The 19,852-nt window shown below is 42.3% G+C and overlaps 1 protein-coding gene across 1 annotated transcript in view; it reads right to left on the bottom strand.

Moving 5' to 3' along the window:
• Positions 1 to 19,852, bottom strand: part of LOC121189245 (sodium/potassium/calcium exchanger 3-like) — a 61,565-nt gene that overhangs the window by 19,395 nt on the left and 22,318 nt on the right. The window contains exon 2 of the mRNA XM_041049179.1: positions 13,967 to 14,092. Within this exon, the coding sequence (XP_040905113.1) occupies positions 13,967 to 14,092 (126 nt within the window). The remainder of the gene's footprint in view (positions 1 to 13,966; positions 14,093 to 19,852) is intronic.

Here is a 19,852-nt window from a genome sequence, read left to right as displayed (position 1 = left end):
TTTTTAAAAATTTGATTTCCTCCCTATGCCGTCTGTCCCTCTTCCCTCACTTGTGTCCTTCCTATTTTTTTTTTGCTGACATATTAGGTAATAAGTTGGTGTTACAATGAGGAATTACATGAGCTAATTCATCTGACGACCTCACTGTTTTCAGATCTGCTCTTGTTGCTTTGTTGAAGGTCTAATGAAATTCATTGTCGACTATGACAAAAAATACTAAATCTAGATTCAGACTTAATTACATGCAACGAAATGGTTGTGTATAGCTGTGTGTACCGAGGGTCAGCCTGTATTTTCAGCGTGTCTGATGTGTTTTTGCAGCAGTAGTTATACAGTTGCGTACGTTCTGTAAGCTTTTCTATGCAATAACTGTCACTGTCACTGGCGAGTTCTTGTTGCAGAATTCAATTCACTCGTGCAGTGAACTTCATAGCAAACAGTAGAAAGTCATCTGAGATGAGCTGTGGTTGGGTTGAGGTGTTCTCATTTACAGTGCACTGTTCCAGCGTAATCAGCTGCTCTGACAGCAGTGACTCTGAGCCTGCTGCTTAATTACAAACACATTTATGGAGGTGGAACACTTGTAGCTACAGGAAAAAGGTTGCCAGGGAGTCAGTTTTCATGTTTTTTTTTTCTCTTTTTGCTACTGAATGAATGTTTTGAAGTCAGAAATCATCTGTAAAAATCTACTGCATGCTTGGAGAGAAAAAAAAAAGGCAGACGCTTCCTCTTCTCTGTGCATGCTCACATCTAAAGTATACCCAGCTCTGCAGCCTTAGTGGGTCTGGTGTTGGGTTCAGTAAATAAATTCTGAGCTCACATTTTTAAGGTACTGCCGCCACCGTCTGCTATAGTATGTCGACTCACTCACCACTTTGGTGGAAAGTCATGAGACATGTTGCTGCTTCTTGCCTTTCAAAATCCAAGCAGCAACCCAAACAGCATGAGTTTCCTCTTGTGCTGGTCCTGTAGACAGTGTAGATAACTGGACCAGAAAACGTAATGCTACCATCTGCGTTTAAATGGCTTCAATGAGAACATGACAATATACATCCTAACATGAAAAACAAGGAAAAATGCTGAAAAATGTTCGAACATTTTTCATTAGTTATGATTTTGTCTACTTGTTGAAAAAAATGAGCTCACATCAGATGACACACACGCACACACACACTCATAGGCTGCGTCCACAGAGGTGCTGCTCTGTCACTCGTCGCCGTGTTAATAATTCCCAGTGTTAATGCAGTGCTGCCATGGAACCATGTTTCAACAGCTGAGCCCTGCCTCCCTCTGCTGCTGCTGCTGCTCACAGCACAGGAAATACGACACAACAGAATGTGTGTGTGTGTGAGTGTGTGTGTGTGTGTGTGTGTGTGTGTGTGTGTGTGTGTGTGTGTGTGTGTGTGTGTGTGTGTGTGTGTGTGTGTGTGTGTGTGTGTGTGTGTGTGTGTGTAGATTCACTGATGTGAGTGATGCAGCAGCAGAGAAACAGGGAGAAGAGCTGTGACGACAACACAAATGACAAGCTGTGGTGAATGCGAGGACGTTTTACTGCATTTACACACACATACACAAACAGGGTGCATGTGTGTTCACTAGCTGTTACTATATATATGTAAGAGTGTCCCACACCACAATCACAGGGCAAGAAGGAAGCATGAGGAAAAGGCTGCCAATGTGTGGCTGCTGAACAGGACATGACAGCAACTGTGGTTCTAATATGAGGCATATGTGTCCTCTGACCCCCTGAGAACCTCTGAGCCTTGACTGGATGGCCAAAGTAGGCATGTGACTGTCCAACCCAAGTTTTACATTCACCTTCAATGGAAAAGGAGCAGTGCATGCAGAGCAGCTGGGGTTAAATGCAACGCTCAGAGGCACCTAGGAGAGTAGTTCTGAGCATGCTCAAGCACGCTAGCCAGATGGGAATTGCAGTACCGATGCAGATATTAAAGGTACCGCTAATATGTTTCTAGTCAAATGTCACACACAGAAAACAGAAGAGATGAAGGAAGATGAAGGAAGAGCTTTGTGGTCACAATTTTAACACTGATGACGATGTCATGACTGAATATAAATGTAGAAGGGGACTATGGTGAAAAATACATGTGCCAGGTTATCTAAAATTGACTCCTTTTACATTAGATAACAAACCTATCTATCACCCTTCATACTTTCTGTCAGTAAATATGGGTCCCCCCCCCCATCTCCAGCCTTCTGCCTTCTGCTGTAGGTCGTACAGTGCAGCAGCTCTCTCTCCATGCTCTGTACATGAGTTAATACCACGAAATCAACAGCGCAATCTTCCCTCTGACCAACAGGAAGATTAAGCATGCCCTCGCTTTAGCATGTGCCCTCCTGACATGAACTACACTATCCTCTTTATACCATTATTGTCTATAGAGCTCCATAAAGCCCCCCCAGCCCCACCCTACACATGTACAAACACCAGAGCACAACACACATTGTCCATACCGATGTTGTTCGCACACACACATGAACACAAACCCCACACATTAGCCTGTGTTCCCATCATATACATGACGTCCATGTCTATATAAGCAGATGGCCTGATATTAATCCCATCACATACATCACCATGTTACTTTAATGTTCCTTTTATTCTCTGGCCTAACATGATCCTGTTTTACATCCACTTTCCACTGTAAGTCATGACATCACTCTCTAGACCTACTGTGGGTCTGCGTGTGTGTGTGTGTGTACTGTATTACTGTACTCTGCACTTTCTCTTTGCTGGCATTCATTTTGAGCTGAGGTTCCTGATGTGTGGGAACACATCATGTATGTCCTGACAAGTCCTGAGAGGTCACTTGTGGTTGTAAAAAAATACAGCTGACAGCTGTCACTCAAAAGCAAAGGTCCCTTCAGTCCTGGTCCCAGCAGAAAGCGGCTCAGCAAAGTGCTCATTCACGCATCCTTGTTAAATACATGGAGCCAGAAGCTTGGTAACGTACTAGCTGGATGGAGATGAACATAGAGCTGGATGGAGATAAACTTAAGAGGCAAACCAATAAAGGTTTCCAATTCAAACACGCATAAACTGTACTTAGAGATCTACTTTCATATGGGAATAAGGTTAGGCACAAATGACAAAACCTCTCTATTCTATTGTGTATTCTAATGTCCATGTCCCCCGTCTCTCTTTCCCTGTATCCTCTAACCTCTAACTCTGGCTTTTTTTAGATTCCACCAGGAAAGACTTGAAATGTAAACAGAAGAGGGACACAGGAGGTAGGTGTGTCCAGGTACGAAGCTGACACGCACATGGGGGGAGAGAGAAGTGGAAAGCTGCAGTGATAAAATATGAATTGGACATGGTGTGTGTTCCAGCTACTTCCTCATTTTTGTTAAACACACACCGCTGCACAAACACACACATACACATACACACAAAATCCACTGGCAGGTGACACAGTTCACTGGTTGCCATGGCAGCAGGGGGGGAGGGAGGAGGGTCTATTCCCACCAGCGAAAAATTTGCTGATTTGTTGCAGAATGGTCCTAAATAGCGTTACCTTCGTTATGAACACACATGCCTGCGCACACACACACACACACTGATACACCCAGTGTTACAGTGACTTGTCAGGTCACAGTGTGAGTGCCATGTTGCTGCTCTCTCCTGAGAGCTTGTTTGTGCGGGGTAGCAGTTTGGTGGAAGGGTGGAAGGGGGCGGGCTGTGAGGGCATCTGGTATATCTGTAATACTGTTGTTAAAGGGGAATTCCACTCTGTTTTGGAATCTGCTCTAAATAATGCGGTATAATTACAGTGCCGTGTATCCCCCATTTCGATGTTACTCAGGCCAATTAGACCTCCTGTTCGTTAAGACGCTGGGCGAAGAAGTGCTGCGACTGTTCATTCTCAAATAAAAGCAGGTATTTAAAGAATCACGGCACAAACACATAAAGGCTGCTCACTTATAAAGGCTCAATAAAGAACACAGAGGGGGGAGGAGGGCGTTACTTAGCTTGCATGCTAAATTTAGTAATAGACATTTCTGCAGCACAAATTACATTTTTATTATTTCCAATCATTTCTACATGACACTTTTTTTTTTTTTACATTACATTTTTGGGGGTCCCTGCTAAGCTACTCTCAATAAAACTTATTTTCTACATCTTTCTCCATTAAAAGCCTATAAGGAAAAAGAGGGATTACAGTGTGCACCTTTCGCCGCTTGGTAAAAATGAAGTGCCTGCCATTAATTAAAGAATGTGAAAAGTGTTTGTAGTAAAGACTAAAACTTGACATGATTATGCTGTGTAACATTATTCTGAATTTCTAAATTAACCAGGTAGAACGTGGAGGAAGTGCTGAGTTTGAGTTTGTGATTCAAAAACGAGGAGCTCTTGTTAAAATAGGATAAAGTATAAATGAATAGAAGCATGCTGATGGGTGGCAGTGTAATGGTAAATGAACTGCAGTTATATAGCAGCACACACACATTCATACTGCTATTTACACACACACACACACACACATTCACGGATGACCAGCAATGAAATGACAATCAATAATAGTATTAATACTGGTGTCAGTTATTAGTAATCAATTGTCTATCCTGATTGAATGCAATTATTAAAGCCATTATTAAAAATGTATTGATGGGAGTGTAGAGTCCCTATGGGTGCAGTGGAATCATTGCACCTAATGTGTGTTTATATGCTGCCATCATCATCATCATCATCTGTATGTTTTCTTTCTCTGTGAAAGGTCCGGCGTGAAAACCAAGTGAAAAAAGAAAAAATGCCACAAAAAGGTCAAAGGTAATCCTTTAGAGAACTGTGTGTCTGTGGTCACTAATAACAGATCAAAGTCACAGGGGATTTTCAGCTCCTCTGTAATTTCCTCAGAGGATTATACACTTGCAAGAAAAATCTCCAACACTCAATATTTTTTTTTTTGCATGTGCAGGTTTGGTGTCCAGGACGAGACCCAGGGGGTGAATCCAGCTGAAGAGAATAAAGAATGTCCCGCGGGGCTCCATACCAGGACATTTATCTTTATCACCCAGGGAGGGGAGATGTCTGCGTAGAACACAGCAATAGTCAATTAACATTGATTTTTTTTTTCTTCCCCCTCCATACTGGTGTGTGTTAGTGTGTATGTGCATACAATGCATAGAGCTGATGTGTGTATGGTGAGTGATTTATTTGTGTCTTTGTTAATACAAGATTAACAGCTGAATCCCCAGTTGTGTCTGGCAGCAGTTGTGTGATCAGTAACATTTCCATTTCTGTAACCTTGAAGCTTTTTTTCTAACTGTCTGATCAGATTTTGGACATTTATCATTCAGCTGACTGTTCACACTCACCACCAGCCGCTGAAGCTGATAATTCATTGTGACATGTTGATAAAAAAGAAACAGCTTTTCACAATCATCTCATAATCTTGTGCTTTTCTGTGACTTTCCATTTGTACCCAATGTATGCTAGATATTAGCATTTGTTTCCTTGCCTTTTGACAGACGGACAGGTGGCTGACATGACCGTCACTGAAAACTACAGGTGCCATGGAACCGAAGAGCGACGAGATCCAGTGGAATTCGATGGTAACACATACACTAAATGTTTCCCTGACACCTTCACACTGCGGTGTGCCGTATGGCCCAGCTCAGTTAAAAGGTGACGCAAACAGTGAAGGTCCAGAACAGGTTCTGCTAAAAAGATAATCCAGGATCATAAATAAACATGTAAACTGCAGTGAAGCACACACACACACACACCTCTCAGACACTGATGAAATCCAACACCTCGTGTGTAGCTTGCCTCGCCATTACGCTGCTGAGTAATATGACATTTAAGCCTTAATCTCCACGTGTGTCTGAGGTTGTTTGTGTGTGTACGGCACAGAGGTTTCTATGGATGTTCTAAAACTCTCACTCTTTGCCTACACAGACTTTAAACACTAAACCACAACTCTAATTCTCAATTCTGATTAAGTTGCCAGTGAGGATCCTGAACCCCGTGACCTGAGCCAGATCTACCCTGAGACCCAAGACCATGAGAGTGCTGAAAGCTAGTCAGTGGGCCTTAGCTTAGATTATTATATATACACAGTTCCCAAATGGTAAGAGTGAAGTTTCACGTTCAAACTCATTTACTCACTATTTTTAGATAATGAACCACCCCAGTAATTCAGCCTGTTGATGTGAAACTGAGTCTCAGGAAGTAGAACGCCATACAGGACTGCAGACTGCAGAAACACTACATGGCAGGTACGATCTGGGATAAATTAGCCAGTTCTCCTCCTCTTGATAAAGCGTTTCTCCTTTCCTGTCTCAGACTTTGGATTATTTCGTGCTGGTGGGATTATTTAACAGGAAATGATGTGATATGACGTGACAGAGATCCACCCTCCCATTCCCCAACCCCCCCACCCATCCATGCACACACACATACATACACACACACACACACCCTCCCAGCTGGCCCGCAGTCTCTGACATGTCTAGTGAGCATTCTTGGAGTGACAGATGGACCGCGGGCAAGGAGGGGGTGGCTTGGTAAACACACTCATATAATCACACACACATACACATACATACACACTCAAATGGGGGCGAACACATGTAACGTCCTCCCCTTCCTTCCTACATGAAGGTGGCATCATGCCCGCTCTCCTTGCCTTCACCCACAGTCTGTGTTCAGGGTTGGATCCCCAGGGCTCCTCATACAGGGGGATACATGACCTGCCTGCCTTTCACTACCTGTTTGTTCTCCTGCCCTGCCAAACACCACAGGCCACACCAACACACACAGGGACGGGCTATGATGTCTAAATAAATCTAATTTCAGAGGTTTGCTTCTTAAGGAATGTAGCTGTAGATGCTGTTTCAGCCACACAGGCTTGGCGTCTGATTGAAAATCAGCATGATATGATGGATATGTTGCAGCCTGACTGATTGTTATAGAATTGATCGATTCTACACAGGCTGCAGAGCTGCAGAATTAAAACTGTTGATTACCTATAGAAAACATTAATGCAGACCAAGATCACAGCCAAACTGATGAAATCTGGTATGGTTATTTGTGGTTTATTATTAAAATATTAGGAATAACTTGTAACGGTGGTGTTTTGAGCCAAATGCTAAGGGCAGCATGCTAATATATATAATATTAGTATGCTAATATATAACAGTGGCACCATGGGAATTTTTCTGGGCATTATATGGAACATAAATTTCAAAACCTGATATATATTTGCCAAACTGACCAGTTAGTTTTCATCCTTCTTTTCTCTCGTAAAACCAGAACGAAAAACCAGCTTGTCCCAAGTTTTCTAGTACTGAGTCTTCTTTGCCTCTTTGTAATGTGCAAAGCTGTAATGGGCTCACTACTGCCCCCTGCCGATTAGTGAGAACTGGAATTGTAGAGGGTACAGCGACGAGCACGAGTATTTTTCAGATTTCAAAGCAAAAAGACCTCAAAGATTAAGACTAACTGGTTGGTTTGGCAAATGTTAGTGTGGTTAACTTCCCATCTTAACTCCCCCCATCTTCCCTAGAACAGGGCCAGGGAACACTAAAGTCATTAGAACTCATTATCTGGGAACCATGAATGTCTGTACCAAATTTTATGGCAATTCATTCCGTATTTGAGTGGCTGACCAACCAACCAACACTGCCATCCTCAGAGCCACACTGTTTGTGTGGCTAAAAATATAAAAAATCTGGACATCAAATTTACTGAGAACATTCATTCTAACAGTGCCTAGTATTTCCTGTTGTTTCCTGTTTCTATTATTGTTCATGACAAGCTCCCTCCCGGCAACTCCAGGGCTCTGAATGTTTTTTGGACATCTAGTTTTAACAATTTTTTGCTGCCTCCATTCTACCCGAACTGTCTCCAAATAGACTCTCGCTCTGCCTTTATGGTTCATTTTGCCTCGGTGTGCAGTAATGGAAAAAGGGAAAATAGTCCCATTAAGCAGATAATTAGCTGCATGTTGGGAAAACCTGCAGTACACATGCTGTTCATCACAGTGTACTGCGAGTCAAGGCAGCAGTTTCTCCCATGTTCTTAAAAGGATTTACACAGTATTTGACTTTTGGGAGATGGGGGAAAAACTGCAGCGAAACACAGAGCACTGACAGTATTGACTGGGAAATAGATGTCTAAAGCCCCACTGGGGCCCCTCAAGACTATTGCAACACTGGTTCATTACACCCCACAGTACGGAAGTGTTGAAAGGAACAAACAACATACTGTAGCTATTCTTAGAGCCTTACCAATAACTGGGATAAACATGTTAATTCTGAAGGTGGCAATATGAGGTCAGTGCACACAGAGGGTTTATCCCCTTGAGACCATAAATGTGTTTAGAAATGTTTATAGCGATCTGACAGTTATCTTATGAGATATCGGGGCGCAGGGGTATTTGGAATTACTGAGTGTGATCCTTCAGCCAAAGGGTGGCACATAATGAGAGTCCAAAACAAAAACAAACAAACAGGTTCATCTTCAGGAGAACAGAAAAGTAGCAAAGTTTTGGCTCTGTGCTACAGAAAAGCTCAGATTAGCTGTTGATTTAACAGCTCTATCTGTTCCACTAACAAGCAGCATTGTGCATTTCAGTAATGTTTACACCTCAGCCAGGGTTAGATGGAAGTGGCAAAACAACAGCCAACAAGAACCAAAAAAAAAACATGCAGATCAGCATGTCGACATTACCTAAAGCTTACATGACCTTAAAGGGCTGAGTATGTGGATGTAACATTATGGTTACTTGGTTACTTTATGGATTTTATGGGTTGTTAGTAGGAATGAGTGCAGGATTAATGTAGGCCGTTCAGCACCTTAACCTTCCCTTAGATGTCCCCTAATCTGTGAATAAGTGCGTGAATACAGCTCCAGAGTGAGCTTTGCACAGGTAACATCTTTCTTGACAGCAATCAAATGACTAAAAGGTGATTCCAATTAATTTGACATTTTCGCTAAAAGACTAACACTGAAAGTAAAACTGTAAAAGAGTCTCAGCAGCACTGAACTGTCCAGACACCCAATGACTGTTTGTTTTTTTTTCATTACTTACTCTTATTAATTGAGGGAGCAGAGCGAAGAGAAACCGAGAGCAAAAGAGCGTAACCCTTTAAATTATGTTCCATTTGTGCGACCGAAGTATAATTAGAATGTAACAAGTCATTTGTTATGGTTAATTGAGACCTGATAGACAGAACCGTGAGCTGAAGTGTAACTGATAAGCAAGGTCAGGAGTCTGCTGAAGCACCATCACCACAGACAGCCACATCTACCTGCACTGCTGTTTATGATTGAACGAGATTGAATTAGATGAGAACAGATATGAGTCACAGAGGAAGCTGACAGACAGAGGTTACTGCTACTATAAGCGCTCACACACACTCACACAGACAAATACACACATTTTAATGAGGCAGAGCTGCTTGTTTGTGGTGCATGAGCACTGAGGAGAAAGTTGGCAATTGTAAACACGATTATCTCTAATCCAACACACTCCACTGTTATAATGCGTAATCATAGCTGAACGTGTGTGTGTGTTGGTATTTGACCTTAGAAGGACTTTTGCATTTTGGGTGCAGTCATGAATGCAAATTTGTGTGTTCCACATACATGTGTGTACAGTATGTGTGTGTTTGTATATGAACTTCCTCCAGTCTCTGTGCCTGTCAGAGACTGTGCACATTTGTTCTTCTGTGCGTATGAATATGGATACATTTATGTGTGTGTGTGTGTGTGTGTGTGGTGAGTGATGAGAGGAGGAAGTAAGTGCCATCGATCTGACCGATTGCAGCTGGAAGAGAGAACGGGACAAAGAGTCGCTGCTAAATGAATGTATAGAATCATCTCCTCTGACAGATCAGAGGCGAGTTTTCTCAGCTGTGAGTCTGCACTGAGAGGAAGCCTTTAACCCCGGATGCTAAGTATTTGTCAGAAGTGGCTGCTGAAGCTGTCAGTGCCACTGTTCACTTTACACGTGTAATCAAGCCGGGGTTTAATTCAAAAATTATCCTTGATGCTAAAAATTGAATTTGGGTGCTAACATCTTTTCACCTGCAGGGCTTCAGTTTTGTTTTGTTGTTTGGTTCAGTGCTCAGAGCTGCTGGTGTTCTGTGCTGTCAATCAAACACTGAGGGCACCTTCTTTCATAGGTGTCTGTTTATGATGTTTGTTTAAGGATCAAGGATCAAGGAACTTTATTGTCATACCAGGACATTCGCATGTTATGGTACGAAATTAGTACTCAGGTCCCAGTTTAAGCCATTCAGAGCAAGATGTGAAGATGTGAAGAAAGATGTGTTCTTTATCAAACAAAATACCAAACATCACTGATTTGTCGGGGGAGGATTTTGTGTTTTACATTATTATAAACTGAATGTATTTGTTGTTCAACCTCCACACGCCGGCCAGGAAACAAGCAGAGAGTACCCACCTTGTAACAGATGTACAGGCCGACCAGAGGCGACATCAACTTTGTATCTTTGCAGTGTCATCATGTCACATGACCAAACGTGTGTACGTCATGAATGTGGAACATCACGCCTCATGACTGTCTTTGCTTCATAGTATACTGTCTCTTTCACTTGTGTTACTGGACTTTGGTGACTTTTGGAAATATGATCCTGGTAACGCTGTGTAGCTGTCACTGTGTGAGATCTGAAGTTGTTATACTCATGTAAAGTAGCTGTAGCTGGATTTGACACTAGAGGAATACAAATATAGAATTCATCACCACTATACAATGTGTACATGCGTGTGTATCTACATGTATAATGACTATACTCATGAGGGACATTAAGTTACAACCACTGTAGAAACAAATCACAGGTGTAACGCAGACTGGCCTCGTGGCCATGACGTACATGCTGGTTGGTCATGTGACAGGATGTACCTCCTCTGAAGCCTACTCCAGGATCTAATGCCAACTATTTGTCTTGTCTAGACAGCCCTTCAGGAATTAAGCGATGACTTAATACAGTAAACAACAAACCCATACCTAAATGTTTTCACATGCTTTCAGTTGAAAGCTCTGGAAAAAGCAAATAATTGGATCTTGAGTTAAGATGATTTTGTCAAACTACTGTCAAGCATGACCTTTCATGACTCGGAACATTTTTATGGGTGACATCAAAAACCAAAATGTCTAACCGAGCTAGCATTTGTGCAAAGTGCAGACATTACACAAAGTGGATCCTGATGTGTTTCTGTTTTGGCTCCTTGTAAAAGGCTCGTCTTCTCTGACCCGGGGTGCCAATGATTAACCACTAACATATTCTTCGCAGCATACCTCATGAGCCATGTATATATATCTCCCACAAAGAACATCCTGTCTCTTCAGCTGCATTAAGGTCAGTACAGTTCAATTGATTTGCTCACTTGAGGGAGCCGCACAGACCCCAGCTGGCCTGAGTCAACAGCAGAAGAAGCAGCGTTATTTTGGGGAATTCGTCGTCACGTGTCCACGCTCCATTGTTGCGTATTTTGAAAACGAGGCTGTCAAGCACGCGCTACTAAAAATAGAACCTGGGCTGCTTCCCCCAAACTGTTGCTGTGAAAGCTTAGCATCAACAGCAATACAAATTTTTTTTTTGTCCCTGTAGAGACATCTAACACTCATTCCAGCAAATATCCTGCTCCCTAATTCCCATACAGTGCATTTCTTATCCCTCTCACAAAGGGAAAGACTGCTCCCTGACAAACGTGTCAGCCTCACCATAATAAATCCTCCACTTTACACTTCTCTTTGGCAGGAAGGTGAAATAATTTAACCAGGAACTCAATCTGAAACAAGCAATATCACGCAACAGGAGACAATCGTCTTTATTTCAAGAAGCTGTCATTTGGGTTTGTGTCTAATCTTGGACGGAAGTTAAACAAATGAAACAAATCCAATTAAATCACTCTGCCTGAAAATTCCCCTTGTTTTGACAACAGTGGGGCTGAGATGCTCCACATGAGATTAAATATCTGTTTACATGCATATGTACATGCACGTGTTACATCAGAACGTCAGCTGCACGCGCAAAGATGCGCATGCGTGCATCTCCCCAGTGTGTGTGTGTGTGTGTTTCCACGCCATGCTGCAGCGTGTGACAAGAAAGCTCTATGACTTGAAACTGAACCGAAGATTGTGTCTGTTAAAAAAAAAAAAAAAAAGACGCAGGAGAAAGAAAAACACAAAGAAAAACACAAAGAACACGCTGGAGACAGCAAGCGCTCCAGGGGTATGGACGAGAGAGCTAAACAGATGATAATGGAGAGAGAGAGAGAGAGAGAGAGAGAGAGAGAGAGAGAGTGAGGCGTAAGGAGAGCGTTGTGAAAGCCCCTTTTAGTGAAGGAAAGCGGGAATAATCCCTATTAAGGTAATTAGTGTTTCAGGAGACAAAGCGTAATTAAACAGAAACAGGCTATAAACTATGTGCTGTCTAAATATAACTTGTCTGTACAGATTCTGTCAACGTTGCATCCCCAAACTGCAGGAAGAGAGAGTGTGTGTGTGTGTGTGTGTGTGTGTGTGTGTGTGTGTGTGTGCGTGCATTAGATAGCAGTGGTGTGTTTACAATGAGATCAAGAGAATGCTTGGCAGGACGTCAGCCTTGTAAAGCCCCAGGATTCCACATGGAAAACACTCACACACACACACACACATGCACTGACAAGCCCACAGAGAAAACAAACATAAGGCATGAGAGCTTTTGGTACACAAAGAGGAAGAGACTTGCAGACACACAGGGATACACACATGGTGACGCTGGCAGCATTCAGTCTGAAGGAGAGCAGAGAGGATTTCTACCTGGGAGAACTTTGTGTTTTTCATCAGCTTTCATCTTAATGTCAACATCCCCTTCACTTTTTCTGTGTGTGTGTCTCCAGCTCCTCACCAGAGGGAGTGCTGTTCATTTTTCATCCTCAGTTCAGCTCCTCTGGAACCAGCTCTCTTAGACTTATCCTTGGTGTATGGTTGTGTGGACAAATTTTGTTTTGAAATCATTCTTGTGAGGACATTTTGACGTTGTGAGGACATTTTAACTGGTCCACACAACTTTAAAGGGCTCTTTGAGGGTTAAGACTTGGTTTCGGGGTTCAGGTCAGGATTAGGTTTAGCTTAGGGTTAGAATAAATGGTCTCACAAAGATAGTAAGACAGTAATGTGTATGTGTGTGTTTGTAAAGGCGAAGGGAAGGGGAGGAGGGTTGTCATATATATATTCCTTCTGTTTGTTCACCATGTATTTCTGTCATTACACAGACATACATGCAATGACTGACCCTGGCAATCTACTACCACTACTACACAGTAACACACAAAGCCAGGAGAGTCATTAAAAACCATCCATCTTCTATACCGCTTGATCTGTCAGGGCTGTGGGGGAGCTGAGGCCTATCCCAGCTGACTATGGACGAGAGGCAGGGTACACCCTGGACTGGTCGCCAGTCAATCACAGGGCTGACACAAAAAGACAGACAACCACTCAGTCACACCTAGGGGCAATGTAGAGTAGCCAATTAACCTAATGTGCATGTTTTTGGGATTGTGAGAGGAAGGTTTTCTCCGGTGTACCCAGAGAAAAGCCACGCAGGCACAGGGAGAACATGAAGAAGAGCCCAGGCCAGGGTTCCACCACCATCCTGCTGACTGTTCTCCATTAATTGTCTGATCTATAAAGAGTCAAATAAATAAATAGCGCAAATAATGTCCATCACAATGTCCCACGGCACAAGCTGACGTCATCAAATGTCTTGCTTTCTCGAATCAAAAGCCCCAAATTCTAAAAAACATCCAGTTTGCTAACATGTAAGACCAATTACAGCAGGCGATTCTCACAAGTGAGAAGCTGGAACCAATGTCAATCGATTAAACAATTAGCAAATTAGCTGCAGTTTAACTGTCTTTCGACCGACTTCTCGATTATTGGACCTGTGGAATCTTATTTGAATCTTAATTTGAATACGGAGACAGTCTTACCTGGTTCAGTGCAGTTTTTCTCAGGCTCAGAGTAGAGCTTGGACTCATTGTCAAAGACTTCTTGTAGAAGGTGACGACCGCCCGACCTCGCCCTCTCCACAACCACAGAGCTGGAGACGTGATATCCTGAGAGAGTCAGAAAAAAAAAAAGACAAAGAAAAAGAGATGATGGAATGGTTCCCATTATTCTTATTAACAAACCACCAGGCAAACCATTAGCGGCAACTCTATCCCAGGGCTGCTGGGTTGGTGAAAGGCTGTGAATGCATCATGTTGCATTCAGTGAAAGTTGGTTTTATGTAACAAAATAATGACAGACGGAGAGATTCTTTGTATTTGTTGGTTTTGCAGATGAACATTAGATAGTGACTTTTTAATGTCCGCTGAAATACACAAACAGACTAATGGCCGTGAAGCACGAGCTCTTAGCTCCACAGTTAAGTAACATTCCCGAATACTCTGAACCTTCCCTCTCCCCACACAACAAAGGCAGATGAGGCATGCATCTTGTGGTCACCGCGTTCCTGCAGGAGCATTAGCACGGCGACACACTGAGCGCCGCGAGGCTGATCATTCCAGCTCAGTCATTCGGGTCACGGTATCCTCAAACGCCCCCCCCCCCCCCCCCCCCCCCCCCCCCTCCCCACCTCCGACCCATCTCCTTCTCCCACCATGCACCAAGGGCCCTGACTTAGGTGCAGAGCGCGCCGGGGGCTTCTATAAATAGCACCATGCTCAGCTATATTTATCAAAAGGCAGAAACATGAAATGTTCGCAGCAGTTTGCAAACAGCTACGTCACAGGCAGATGGAAGAACAGAAAGTCAGAGAGCTAAAACATGATACTGTGGAGTGATGACTGTAGCAGCAGCATCAGTGATGTTTAGCTAATAACTGTGAACACCAACCAAGCGCTCCAGCCAAGATTTAAATCCTTGAGAAAAAAAGAAGGGAATGTCATCTCTTTTTTTTTTATGTAGCCATGCAGAGTTTTATTTTTATTTGCCCAAGTTTCTTCCACCACCTCAATACAATACAGGGTAATTTATTTCCTCTGCCCCTGTCTTTCTATACATTTAACAAAACAATCTCATCTCAAGCTTTATTTAGCAGCTGTCGCAAGGCTTTCGATGATATCACATGATCTTCATCGACAGGTGGTGTCCAATTATCATGAAAATGTAAATGAGTTTGAGTTTCCATTTTTTCTGAGTCAATTTCATTCTTGACCTTGGGAACAGCAGATGAAATGACAACCTCAATACTTAGTCCATTTTATTCAATCTGATTTAACATTTGCTTGATTTTAGGCGTTTCTCCCCATGACACTTAAATTAAAGGGCCAGTACCCCACCCCACTCCCCACTTGCAATGGGTCGATATAAATAGCACCATGCACAGCGATATTTAAAAACAAGAAACTTCTCTGTAGCACTACTGGACAAAACTACTTCTTTGTATTTATTGCTGTATTGCTTTTTTTTTAAAATCTATTATTCATTTGACTGATGTCTATTAGATTAAATTGCCCTTCTGAGACATTTCATCACTGATCAATGAGCAGTTCCTTAGATGATTTCACGCACAATGTACTTCATTACGATGAATATTGATGCTGCATCATGAAGTCACAGACCGTGATGGAGGGTTTCATCCTTATTGTCCAGTCTTCACAGAAAAAAAAAAAAACACTAAGGTGAGAGATCTGTGAACAGGGGTTCTGTTTCTAGAGAGATGCGCTGCTACATTTAAAATGTTTTAAATGTAATAGTCGGTAACAAGCCTGTGATTCACAGAGTCATTTACGGTGGAAGAATACATGACTACGGGGTAACATGGCAGCAACACCTGGGTATTCTGGAGGAAAGTACTTTTATAGATACTGGATACCTGCAGGTACAGTACTGGGAAACCTTTTTCTTACTGTGTAGTTAAAGAGTGAAAATAATAATGACTAGGTTCCTCATTAAATATTAAAGATTAGCAACGTTTGATCCATCAACACCTGTATGTTATATTATTACGTTACTTTAATAGTTTTTCCTGCTCAGGTATGTTTTTTATTCCAGCGTACCTGTGATGAGCTGCTGCAGTGCTGGGCCAATTTTCAAAAGTACAGTCCCATTTCTCAACTTGTTTATTTTCCACATCATAAAATGGAGCAGAGGACGTGATAATGAAGCCCTGCAGTACGGCTGTAACTGTAAAGGCGAACCCTTTTTCTCCTAATCATCGCAGTAATATCTGTTAGTAAGTGAGGCTATGACATGTTCTCCCCTTTTCACTTTTTTATTATACAGTAAAAAATGTTTTTATTCCCATGTTCCCCCAGATCTCAGTAGACTACAGTTTTGTTTCCATTTTTCCTTCCAGTGTACACGTCTACATTTAAGCATCAGCAAGAACCAGCAAATATTTTATTGGCACCTCATTCATCCAGCTAAATTACACAATAAATCATGGGCTGTATTATGAAGCGTTACGTAATGTTTCGATCATAAATAAAATTCCACTTGCTTACAGTGTTTATTGTTCTACAGGGAGAACTGAAGGCTGAGATCTGCCAAGATGCATCAGGGCCAGAGCTGCTATACAGCTGTGACACCCTTTGCCCTCTTACTGTATGTTTTTCTCTCGAGCCAATGCTTCTCTCTCTGTGTGTGCCTGTGCCTGTGTGTGTGTGTGTATGTGTGTGTGTGTGTGTGCGTGTGTGTGTGTGTGTTTGGGTGGTTGAGGATGGGGCCACATTAGCAGAAGACACTGAACAAGTTTAAAGCTGGAAACACTCGGTACAATTAGAAGACGTACTCCACAGGAATCCTCTCTATCTCCTGACATTACTTCATAAATGGAGTCTGTGCTCCATTAGACTGCACACACACACACAAGTGCACACAGGCAAGAGTCAACAAAGGGAACGCACAAACACAGACAGACCTTGGTGTGTGTGAGTGTTTTAGGTGGCTGGTTGAAGCATTGAAGCAGAATATATCACCACAGCCGAAGTTACTATGGCGACATGACGTAACAGATAAGATGGGGGGGGTGGACTTGACATAACACTGAGTAACTCACGCACATGCACCGACACACACAACAATGACTAACCAAACTACAAGTGCATGCCACTGATGTGCTGTGCAACTCCAACAGTCATGCAGGTAAACACAGCCGCCTCAGCAGCCACAGGCTCTTTCACTGCTGGAGCTGCACCTGGGAGAAAGGACTGGGACCCCGTGTCCATCAGGATCACGTCAAAAGCTAAAAATGTAGATTTTTTTTTTTCTGTTAATACTTATTCATTTCGAAAATTTCAATTTTCATATTCATACCTGCCTGTGAATAGCTCCGAGGCATCCTACCGCTACCATTTTCAGACCTGAGTACCTTTCCTCCTCCGCTGGGAAAGCTTAGTGATGAACAACACTAGTCTATTAAAAGATCACAGCATCTTTAGTCTATTTATTAATGTGCTGTGCATCTTTGCACTGCAGTGTGTCATGAGTGTGGCAATGTCTGTTTGACAGATTGGTTTTAGCTTCTCTAACTGGAAAGTGGGACAGTTGACACTTAGAACAAGATGTCTCAACAACTGGAGAGCTGTTTGGAATGACACTTGATGTCATTCGTGATCCCCAGGGGATGGTGCCTCATGATTTTGCTGACCACATGTTTTTTGTTTGATGCCACACTGATGTTATGTCAGAATGTCCATTCCAGGAAAGAAGTTAATGGTTGGAAGTCCTTTAAATTTACTGAACACATTCATGCTCCTCAGAGAATAAACCCCTTCTCTATTATGTACATTCCATATTGCTCATATAAAAGCATTGATTGGCGCAGATTTATAGACAATGAGAGAATGAATAAATGCATACTAAGTGAATGAATGGAGTCAGTCAAGATGCAGGAATCACCCCCACAGATTTAAGCTAGCAGTTTATACATATATGTACATATATGTGTGTGTGTGCCTATAGAAAGAATGCCTCAGGGGAAATGTAAACACAAGAACGCTTGATATATTTTGATAGTCTTCTCCCCACTATATTCATCCATACACATCTGTCTCTCTCTCTCTGTCTTCCTGTCTCTCTCTCGCTAACACAGTGTCCTATATTGACCAAAGTCCCATGTCTATAGGTCCGAGCCAACCCCATAACGTCACATAAAACAGCCGCCCATCGCTCCTCACTGTCATGCTTAATTAGCTACTTTATCTTCATTAGCGTCCCTTGACAGGCATGTTCATGTGTGTATGAAAACATGTCCAAGTGTATGTGTATATTCCTGCACACTGTGCCTGCGGTGTGTAAATGCATTTGTAATATGTGCATGTGTGTGCCATCACTGGTCTCTGCTCTGTGTATCAATGTGCGCATGTGTGTGCACATGTGTGTGTATGTGTGTGTGCCCTAGTGAGTTCTAGCTACAACCTTGTCCCTGGAGAGAAAAGAATCAGGCCACGAACACGTGACTCATACTATACAGAGCTATAATATGATCCACGTGATACCAGCATCCTTGGCTCCTCATCATAGGACATACAATAACTAGGTTACTGTTTTGTATGTATTATCATACAATACATGCATTATACATACACAGATATATAGATAGATGCACAGATATACTGTGCATGCATAGTTACATTAGCACTGCGTTTTATTCACCTGTGCTGATATGAGCTGATATGACTTCCGTTCAAGTCTGTCTCTCCGCAACTTGACAGATCTTCGAAAAATACAAAGTGCCTACTGCTTTGTGTCACTGGGAGCCACAGCTTTCTTTGGGAGAGAGCGTAGATGCTGAGGTTTCTGTCTGTACCACGTTAGGGACTGTATATTGCCGCCATTCTTACCACTCGCTGCTGTGCTCAAAGTTCAGTCAGTTTCTACTCTGAGCTTAGAGATAGCACCTGTCTGCAGTGGCACAAACTTACTAATTACATTTCTTCAAGAACAGTCTAGTACAAAGTCCTTATACTTTACTTGAGTGTTTCCATTTTATGATACTTTATACATCTGCTTCACTACATTTATTTACTGGTTTAATGGAAAATCCATATTCTTTATAGATGTTTTGTAACCACCTGTTAAGTATGAGCTTGTGATCCTGACCCAACATGTGAGAGTGAACAGATAGTGAGGGTCTCAGTCTCTGTGTCAGCAAGAATATGACTACAAAAGTCTCTCCTTTGTCCAAGGACAGGACCAGATAAGCCCAAGCCCTCTGTTATCCTGTAAAGATGCTGTTTTTGTCTCTACAAGTAAGGCAATGTGTAACTATGACAGATAAGATGACCCACTGAAGCTGTGTAAGAAACCTACACACCTTCTGTTCACTACTCATTTGTGTATCTCGTGTGTGAGATCGCTGTGGGTCAGTTTGCTAACATTTGAATCTAATCTAGCTGAAAGACAGGATGTGTTTTATTCAACAGAAAATTGCCACTACACTGGTTACTCTACAGATTCAGATCTTTCATCCAAAGCACATGGTCATTTTCTAATATATTACCCATTGTCAAAGTTTAAACCAGTTGTTCCCAAGCTTTCCCAAGCTAAAAGTGTGTCGTTTGTCATGTTTCAGTTGTCTATGATGTTGTTGTAAAATTTAAGATCAGAACAAAGTCCAAAAACTGAAAAAAGAACATTGTTTCTTCCTTCTCTCCTCTTCCGTTAATCATCTCAGATTTATCTCTCTACACAAGTGAAAATCTGCTCACACACTGACGCATCCGGATCAACAGTTTATGGAAGTCGAATAATCAGTCACTGCCAATTTTTTAAGAATGAGCACTTCTATTTTAGACACTTTGACTGCATTTAGCAGAATACTCACTCAGTGATTCAGAGTTCCCAGGACTGTGTAACACCACTTTAAC

This window comes from Toxotes jaculatrix, chromosome 11 (assembly GCF_017976425.1).
Source record: "Toxotes jaculatrix isolate fToxJac2 chromosome 11, fToxJac2.pri, whole genome shotgun sequence".
In the NCBI taxonomy this organism is placed as follows: domain Eukaryota; kingdom Metazoa; phylum Chordata; class Actinopteri; family Toxotidae; genus Toxotes; species Toxotes jaculatrix.
This window is presented reverse-complemented; position numbering and strand designations above follow the sequence as displayed.